The sequence below is a fragment of the Oryzias melastigma genome, linkage group LG8, assembly GCF_002922805.2.
Source record: "Oryzias melastigma strain HK-1 linkage group LG8, ASM292280v2, whole genome shotgun sequence".
Lineage (NCBI taxonomy): Eukaryota > Metazoa > Chordata > Actinopteri > Beloniformes > Adrianichthyidae > Oryzias > Oryzias melastigma.
The window spans coordinates 8,762,033-8,770,659 of NC_050519.1; the positions used below are offsets into that span (position 1 = coordinate 8,762,033).

General features: G+C 35.6%; 3 protein-coding genes across 3 annotated transcripts; 1 reads left to right on the forward strand and 2 right to left on the reverse strand.

Annotated features, from left to right (window-relative positions):
• Window positions 1-548: 548 nt before the first annotated feature.
• On the reverse strand, window positions 549-1,588 carry LOC112146813 (hemoglobin subunit alpha-1). Its single transcript, XM_024272826.1, has 3 exons — window positions 1,399-1,588; window positions 1,108-1,315; window positions 549-772 (listed from the first exon to the last, which is right to left on the reverse strand). The coding sequence occupies exons 1-3, from the start codon at window positions 1,491-1,493 to the stop codon at window positions 644-646; spliced, it is 432 nt and encodes a 143-aa protein (XP_024128594.1). The 5' UTR covers window positions 1,494-1,588; the 3' UTR covers window positions 549-643.
• A 3,722-nt stretch (window positions 1,589-5,310) lies between these two features.
• LOC112146859 (hemoglobin embryonic subunit alpha-like) lies at window positions 5,311-6,061 on the reverse strand. The gene is made up of 3 exons (XM_024272897.2): window positions 5,944-6,061; window positions 5,662-5,869; window positions 5,311-5,500 (listed from the first exon to the last, which is right to left on the reverse strand). The coding sequence occupies exons 1-3, from the start codon at window positions 6,039-6,041 to the stop codon at window positions 5,372-5,374; spliced, it is 435 nt and encodes a 144-aa protein (XP_024128665.1). The 5' UTR covers window positions 6,042-6,061; the 3' UTR covers window positions 5,311-5,371.
• hbbe1.2 (hemoglobin beta embryonic-1.2) lies at window positions 5,393-7,610 on the forward strand. The gene is made up of 4 exons (XM_024272894.2): window positions 5,393-5,506; window positions 6,759-6,926; window positions 6,988-7,210; window positions 7,287-7,610. Exons 2-4 carry the CDS (start codon window positions 6,835-6,837, stop codon window positions 7,413-7,415), a joined length of 444 nt encoding a protein of 147 aa, XP_024128662.1. The 5' UTR covers window positions 5,393-5,506; window positions 6,759-6,834; the 3' UTR covers window positions 7,416-7,610.
• The last annotated feature ends 1,017 nt before the right edge of the window (window positions 7,611-8,627 follow it).

Genomic DNA, 8,627 nt, shown 5'->3' on the forward strand with positions numbered 1-8,627 from the left:
TCTAATCTAATCTAATTACATCCACAATTTATAATTAATTTGATTTTAAAAATAATAGTAATAATAATAATAATAAATAACTAATGAATAATTTTAACTTTTGTACTTGTACTTTAAATTTGTCCATTAATTTGTAAACATTATTTTAATTAGTTAATGAGTTCTTTGTCCAGTATTTTCAGATGTGCCTATGATGGTTTTGTAAAAGCATTTGAACTAAAAAAAAAAAAAAAACAGCCAGAGGACTTTAAAATATGACTTAGGTTTGAATAATTTGACACTTATTTTTACCCATTTAAAGTGACTTAAGTCTCATCTACAAAACACTTGATGGTTGACTTGGACTTGAGATGTGAGACACTATGAAGAGTTGTCATTTTGAGATGTATATTACTCAAATGTGAAATCAAACATACAAAAGAAAAAAATGAAGTATTTGAAGTTTCATTTATAAGTTTAGATGTAAGCTCAGCCATCCATTCATTTTTCTATATATGTTTCATCTTGACTCCATCTGTAAAATCTGACACTCAAAGACAAGCAGACACTTTCTTGCATTTGATCTTTTATTCAGGTTGGCAGTGATGGAGTACACTGAAGCATGTTTGGGCGTCCATCTTCTGCAGCTGCTCCTGTTCCCCGTTTACCGGTATTTCTCAGACAGGGCGCGGGACAGAGCTCCCAGGAACTTGTCCAGGGCCACATGGACCTCAGGGGTGAAGTCCTCGGGGTAGACGGTGGCCAGCACAACCAGGATGTTGTGAGAGAGAATCTGTGAAGACGTCACACCATCATTTAGCTCATAAAGTGAGTATATTACAGGTTTTCTGAAAGAAATTGATATCAAACGGTGTGAAAAGACATTTAAAAAGGTATTTTATTGAGTCTATGTAAATGAAGATAGTCAGGAAACAAATACAAACATGAAACTGAACAGTAACATCTTAAATAAAGATATATTTCTTGAGGATAGTTTAAGTCTAAAAGTTTGTTCCCATCCAATCAAATGATAAAAAAAGGACATAATTCACAAAGGGAAAAAGCTGACTCTAGAAATTTTTAATTTCTTTGCAGCCCAAAAGTTTTCTTTCACAAAGGGTTCGATACCTTGAAGTTGGCAGGATCCACTCTCAGGGTGAAGGCGTGCAGCTCACTGAGGTCCAGCAGACCTGCTGTCAGGTCGTCGATTTTGGACACGGCATCAGCAACTCCTCCCATCACAGTCTTGCCGTGCTTCTTCACCGGGGCAGAGCCGGGGCTCAGGTCCTTCCAGTGGGAGAAGTAGGTCTTGGTCTGGGGGTACACAGCCAGCATCCTAAAAAATAAAATAAAAAAAAAGGTAAATACTAGATCGAAAATGTAGGATGACGTTTTGGGAAACTTTAAGTTTATATTTACCTGGACAGAGCATCAGCTCCAACATCGTCTGCCTTGGGAGACATTTTGGCCCAGAAGGCCTTAACGACTTCCTTGTCCTTCGCTGTGAGACTCATCCTGCCTGATGATTGTTCGGTTTGAAGATCCGTTCACAAACAGGGCCCTTTTATACATGCGGCGGGGCATGGGCACACCAGAGCCCCCTTCAAGATATGTGTAAGTTTGGACCACTTCCAAATGTCATGTACCGCTCGCAGGAGATAAAGGGAGGACACATCGCATGTGTTTCTGTCAGCATGCAAAACTCAAACAGGAGTCCATCTAAAGTTACTGAAAGGAAAATTAGAACATTTCCAGATTCCAAATATTCACAAATATAAATTTTACTGTTTCATTTAATTTTATTATTTTATATGTATACTTTTTGTAAGAGACACTCAAACTGGAAAAAAGTAACTTCCAAAACTAAAACATGCGTCACTTTGATCATAATAAACTGTATTCTTTAATCTGTATATTGAATATATTTCATTTTATGTCTTTAAGAGTCCAGAAAAAATAATTGAAAATCTGAATAATTATTTAATTCTGGTTAATCAGTTGATGCCAACATTCTGACTGAGGTTGTTTCTGGTGACCTCTGTTGCCAATATGTGGTGACTTTCTCTCTTATCTGAACTGAGTTGGGCGTTGCCGTTCGGAGGAGAAGATAGTGCTAAATGAAACTGCAGCTTCCCTTTTGGCAGTAGAAGTGATCATCCTCGTACTCTGTTTCATTGAATTACACGCAAGTTTGATACGTAACACTACAATCGGGGATTTCTCTAACTTTCTGGGGTGCAGAGATTCACCGCTGATCCACCCTCACTTTGGTCTTCTTCCTTAAAATTTAAGATTCTCTTTGTCTGTTTTATGTCATTTCATTTTTCACCAAGGAACACATTTTGAATTGGTCATTATAAAGAATGTTTTGACTAATCTATAAAATGAAAATCATTTTTTAGGGGGAAAAAAAGTGTTCAAACAGTAAAGATGACTGTAGAGATCTGTTAAGCCTCATCCAGTTAAATTAAATCCTAATTTTCACACAATTTCACTTAGGTTACCCTTAACCTTTTAGTATCTCTACCTTAACATTTTTCAAAATATATACTTTTTAATTGACCAGAAAATAGAAACTCAAATAACTTGATTTGTCAAGTGATTAAAAAAAATATATTATAGCTAATATAGTTAACTTTTGCTTTTTCTTAAATTTTCCACAGATTTCGAAGTCTAAATTTTGAAAACTTTTAGCTAGACTCTTTAGGTTTTTTTCTTTTACATTGATTCAATCTTATCACATCATTTAAATTAAAAAAACAAAAAAGGTACCTTTTATTTCCTGCAAAAAAAAAAACAAACAAAAAAACAAAAAACAAAAACGATGCAATTTTCAATCCTTGAGTTTGTAGTTTAGTAAAAATCATACCGCGATATTAGAGAGCCCCCTTGTGGACAAAATGACATATTGCACGAATTCAAGAATACTTTTTTTTTTTTTTTGTTGCTTCATTTGTATTTTTGACTGTCATCACAGTTTAATGATTTATTTAACAAGCCAAACATTTAAAAAATTATAGTTACTAATTAATTTCTTATTTCTTAACATAAACAGTTCCAACCTGGGTTTCATTCATTTAAGCTTTTCTTCCCTCTGGTTTTCATCCACATTTCAATTGTACTGACTGTTTTTGGCCTCCACCACAGCAGGCAGGAACCTCTTAGATTTGCTTGGACCTGAGGGGTCAAGGCTTTTTTGAATTTGCAGGCGATGGTGATGGTGACGGAGTCTGCCAGCAGCTGCAGATGAAACAAAAGCATGATAAATCCCATCTGCAGGGGGGTTTGCAGGATCAGCGATTTCTGAACATCTGCCGCATACTTTGAAGTTATCGGAATCCACTCGCCTGCTCATTGCAGCATTCGCCTCTTTTATCCTATCCACGTCCTTTACTGCTTTACCAAAGGGACCTCAGCACAACCTTTCCATGGTCAGCCACTTTGGGGTAATTCAGAACGTTGGTGAAGATGTCTCCAAATGTGCCAAAGTATCTCCAGGGGTGAACAATCAGAATTCTGTCAGAGATGGACATAAAGTAGTAACCAAACAAAAAATCAGTAAATCTAGTAGTCCCAACAAGTCATAAATTATAAATCTAACCATAACTTCTTCATTATTATACGATTCTAAAGGATATAAAGCCATTACCTTGCTATAACATGTCATTACTTCTTTTGTGCATATAGTGGACGTACCATGGAGTCATTCTTTTTATGTTTTGACATTTTTCTAACAAATAAAAATAAATAAATTAAAAAAATGCGTTAGTCTAACCTTGATTTTAGAAAGAGGGACATTTTCTACTCTTGCTAGCGTAAAAACTAAAACTTCTCTAGAGCAAATATTTGTAACAAGTGTGTTACTTATAGGCTTTGACTTGTATGAATACAGTTAAAAATATACAATTAGAACCAATCAGTGCTGTTGGACAAGAACATAGAACTTGTATATTATCAGTATTTGATTTCTACCTTTTAAAACTAGTGTGTGACAAACCGTTCACATATTTGAATAATGAGGATTGTTCCAAGGAGCTTCTCTGTCAGAATTTCAAAAATCCTTCATTTAAGAACATGTGATGTGAAAAGCTTCACACACAAACTCCAGATTCAAGAATTTGTGTTAAACAACGCCCCCTGGTGGAGGATTTGCTAACATGCTGCAAACAACCCGGAAGAGAAGCGACTGAGGTGAACACATTTACAGATGTTACTCTCCAGGCATTAATGATAATAATATTTTTAAATCTAAACTTGACTCACCCTTTCATTATGACTGACGCCTCCTTGGTCTGAGCTTCTGGAACGGTCCAACTCCCAACTGTGATAATGATGGTAGACGGATGCTGATGTTGGAGTTATCAGGATGAGGTCTGGAGGAAGAACAAAGAGGAGGATGCAGTGAACAGGATTTGATGGAGGTCTGTGGTTTTATGAAGGGAGCAGCGGAAAGATGAGAAAGTCCATCAAACTGTTCCAATCTGGTGGTTTTATGGTGGAATGCTGAGCAGATTCTGCTTATTTTGAAGCTTCTGGGCATATTTTAACAGGATTGTTTTACCTCTATGTAAATATTTAAAAAATCGTAATATATTTGAAATGTTATTAACATGTTCTGTCATATAAATTAAAATAAAAACAAAGTTTCATTTTAAAATAACCTGGTAACAGATAACTGGAACGAAACTGTAAAGTTGATTTTTTTAATTTATTTTTAATATTTCTATGCAGCGATTCAACAAATATTAGTATTTTTTGCTCAAGTTTTTGGGGAAAAATCTGAAACTAAAGTTTGAACCATCATCGGGATAACAGTTTGTACTTTGAGCCTGGTCTTTAAAACAGCAGGAATAGTAGCAAGAAGGTAAAATATGTGTTGTAACTGTTGCAGCATGAACTATAACAAAAATGGTAAACAAGAGTCAGATACTGATAAAAACAGAAACTTAAAAACATTTTCCAAGTTCAGATCAGCACCATGGAGAGAGCAAAGAGTATCAGATGTTAATGAGAATTTGCTCATTCTATGTTTCCATCTTTAAATAATTAAAAACTAAAAGCTAAAAAAGTTTGGAATTGAATATTTTAGCATTATGATGATGTTCTTTTGGAGCATTTTGTTGCATTTCCTATTAACTTACAAGATTTGTAGACTTTTTTTGCAAATACTCTTGATATATTCTACTAAAAAAACATTTGTCAAATGTGAAGTTTATGGAAACTTAAAAAATAGAGACTTTAACAAAATTAACTAAATCATTTGGTGTTATTTTGTAGGCAAAGGAAATGTTCAATTTTGTATAATTACTTTGAGTCAACAAAACCAAAACAAATTGTTTGAATTGAAGTACTTTATTTGCATGTAGGTGATGATGCTTCCTTCTCCTGATGTTTATCTGTACTTCTCAGACAGAGCCAGAGCCAAGGCAGCCAGGAACTTGTCCATGGCCACGTGCACCTCAGGGGTGAAGTCATCAGGGAACGTGATGGCCAGCACCACCAGGATGTTGTGGGAGAGAATCTAAAGGTTGAAAAGTATTGCTTAGTGTTTGGCTCTTGCTGCTCAACTAGTAAATAAAGGTTTCACCTTTATATATATTAAAATAGTATTTTCAAGAACAGAAATGGTCCTCCTGAGACACAGACTGAGAGAAACTACAAATAAAAGCTTCAGATCCTCACCTTGAAGTTGGCAGGATCCACTCTCAGGGTGAAGGCGTGCAGCTCGCTGAGGCTCAGCAGACCAGCAGTCAGATTGTCGATTTTGGACACGGCATCAGCAACTCCTCCCATCACAGTCTGACCGTGCTTCTTCACCGGGGCAGAGCCGGGGCTCAGGTCCTTCCAGTGGGCGAAATAGGTCTTGGTCTGGGGGTACACCACCAGCATCCTGAGGGGAAACATGTAAAAGTGGTGAATGAGGACACAATATACATTTTAGAGTATTTTTGAGGCGATAATCACCTGCCAAGAGCATCTGCTCCAACTTCTCCCGCCTTGAGGGAGGCTTTGGCCCAGAAAGCCTTGACGGCGGCCTTGTCTTTAGCAGAGAGACTGGTCATTTTTGCCCTGTTAATGTGACCTGATGAGACTCCGAGTATTATATGTGTGAAAGAGAACACAGACACACCCAGCAGTTGTTTGAGATAGTGAGGAGAGGCGGTCCAAGAGATGCAGGTTGTTATAGATAAGGGGAAAAAATCCTAAATTTGGGAGTTCAGTATATTTAACTTTAGAAAAAAACTTTTTTTGTTTTAGAAAAAAATATTTTTTTATATTGTGTCATAGATAGTCCACAATTTTAGTTATATTTAATGCAATAGTTTTATATAAATACATTTTCATTAGGCAGCATGCCTTTATTTTGAAATGTTTTGGTTGGTAATTTTTAAAATAATAACTCTGAAAAGAGTCAAATTAATTAAAGAGACTTATCAATGGAAAACTGCAAAATAGTATTATATTTTTGACCTTTTTCAATTTTGTGTACAAAATGAAGACCAACAATAAATGTAACTTTATTTTTTGTTGTATTTACAAGTTTTCATGAATTTTGAAAAATGTTCTACAGTTAAGAGGAATTTGCATATCTTTTTCTGTTTAAACTGTTAAAATTAGAGATTTGTGATAATTTTCCATTCAAGTTTAATAACTTTTTGGAGTCAAAATGTATTTTTTTCTCTTCCATCTGCAGGTTTTACACCCTCCTCTTATCATGTCCTACTGTAAATCTATGTCACATCATGTTCTGCTTCCAACGCCCATCTGTGGTTTTTTAGAGGAGGAGCTTACATTTAAAAGCTGCAGGAATCGCACCGACGACCACTTTAGCTTGAGGAATCAGAAGCTGTCATCATGGTCGAATGGACTGACTTTGAGCGCGCCACCATCCAGGACATCTTCTCCAGGATAGACTATGATGTTGTGGGGCCTGCTGCTCTCTCCAGGTAAACGCTCTGTCAGATTCTGTTGTCTAGATCTTGCTCTCATCTCCTCCCGCGTCCTCAGGTGTCTGATCGTCTACCCCTGGACTCAGAGGTACTTCGGCAGCTTTGGAAACCTCTACAATGCCGCTGCTATAAGCTCCAACCCAAAGGTCGCCGCCCACGGAAAGGTGGTCCTCTCGGGTCTGGAGAAGGCCGTGAAAAACATGGATGACATCAAACAGACGTACGCTGATCTGAGCGTCCTGCACTCTGAGAAACTGCATGTGGATCCCGACAATTTTAAGGTAAAGAGGACAGAATGAGGCGTGATGTCATGCCGTGGATGCGTCCTGATACATCCTGATGTTTGGTGTGTTGCAGCTCCTGGCTGACTGCCTGACCATCGTGGTCGCCGCTCAGATGGGAGCAGATTTCAACTGTGACGTCCAGGCGGCTTTCCAGAAGTTCCTGGCCGTGGTGGTGTCCTCCCTCCGGAGGCAGTACCACTGAGGAGCCCCAGCAACAGAAACCCTCTCCAATTCAACCTTTGATTTACACCAATAAAGAATACAAACTGAAGCACACTTAAACTGATATCTGTGTCTGATTATTGCCTTTTTCCACTTTATGGGTTTATTTTTTAAAGTTACTATGAAATAAATGTCAAGTTTTAGGCTGTTTCCTTAAAATAAAGTATAAAAAAAACAAACTGAAGGAAAAAAAATCAAAATACGCAATTTAAAAAGAAGCAAAAAGTGTAATTTCTGCTTCAAATAAAACAAAATTAAGACAAAAATTAGAGGTGAGTGTGGAAGAGATGGTCAAATAACTTTATTTAATATATCAGAGTTGCTGTTAAACTGAAAAAATGTCAATCCAGTCATAGACTACAGTATTATTGGCCCAACTTTTTACAGAATTATTTATTAGAGTCATTTTGCTGAAGTACGGATCAATTTTTTTTAATAAAATGAACTTGGTAACTCTTCAATAAACTCTTATAAGTACAAAAAGCTCAAAGCAGCAACACTGATGCATTATTCGTAGTCTTTTACTAAAAATCTTTTACAAGAAGACCTTTTTTTCTGCTTGAATCACCAAGTTTTTTATTTTTATTTTTACAAATTTATTCATACAAATATCTGAGTCAAATTTCTTGTTGATTCACAGGTTTTAAAAACCTTTTTGATTCTTGTTTTAATTGTTTTCTTTATAGTTGTTGAGGCGGAGACATTTTGCTTGGATTATGTAACATTTTATTGTTGCTTTTGCCTTTTTTAGACACACAAACTGCAAGTTTTTTAATTATGAACTAACTTCATCATTTGCTTTTTCTTTTGGTTAAAAATTTATAGCATTACTTGAAGTTATTTTTACATAATTTACATAATTAGTGCTAAACACTCTGGATATATATTTATTATTCTTCTGTTTTGTGAAAAACTTGATTTAAAAGTAATACAGCATAAAAATCAATTTAATTAATACAGAATTGGTATTAAATAACAGCAAATTGCATTGTTTTAATGGTTTTGAGGTAAAAATAAATATTTTACTTGATATTTATGACGGAATAAATAATTCCCCCTTAAAACTAGTATAATAAATCATATTTACATGTGTTTTCTATTTACTTATATAAGCCAATAATTTTTGTCTATTTCATTTCCTTCCTGTTGAGTTTTAAAAAAAGTAAAACACTAAAAATATTGTAGCTTTAAA

What these genes read in the sequence shown, in the direction of transcription:
- LOC112146813 (XM_024272826.1), bottom strand. Translation starts at nt 1,493, where the DNA reads ATGAGTCTCACAGCGAAGGACAAGGAAGTCGTTAAGGCCTTCTGGGCC. An exon ending in GGAGCTGATGCTCTGTCCAG is followed by an intron (nt 1,316 to 1,398) that starts GTAAATATAAAC and finishes TTTATTTTTTAG; the next exon opens with GATGCTGGCTGTGTACCCCC. An exon ending in TGGATCCTGCCAACTTCAAG is followed by an intron (nt 773 to 1,107) that starts GTATCGAACCCT and finishes ACGTCTTCACAG; the next exon opens with ATTCTCTCTCACAACATCCT.
- LOC112146859 (XM_024272897.2), bottom strand. Translation starts at nt 6,041, where the DNA reads ATGACCAGTCTCTCTGCTAAAGACAAGGCCGCCGTCAAGGCTTTCTGG. An exon ending in GGAGCAGATGCTCTTGGCAG is followed by an intron (nt 5,870 to 5,943) that starts GTGATTATCGCC and finishes GTTTCCCCTCAG; the next exon opens with GATGCTGGTGGTGTACCCCC. An exon ending in TGGATCCTGCCAACTTCAAG is followed by an intron (nt 5,501 to 5,661) that starts GTGAGGATCTGA and finishes TTCAACCTTTAG; the next exon opens with ATTCTCTCCCACAACATCCT.
- hbbe1.2 (XM_024272894.2), top strand. Translation starts at nt 6,835, where the DNA reads ATGGTCGAATGGACTGACTTTGAGCGCGCCACCATCCAGGACATCTTC. An exon ending in GGGCCTGCTGCTCTCTCCAG is followed by an intron (nt 6,927 to 6,987) that starts GTAAACGCTCTG and finishes CCGCGTCCTCAG; the next exon opens with GTGTCTGATCGTCTACCCCT. An exon ending in TGGATCCCGACAATTTTAAG is followed by an intron (nt 7,211 to 7,286) that starts GTAAAGAGGACA and finishes GGTGTGTTGCAG; the next exon opens with CTCCTGGCTGACTGCCTGAC.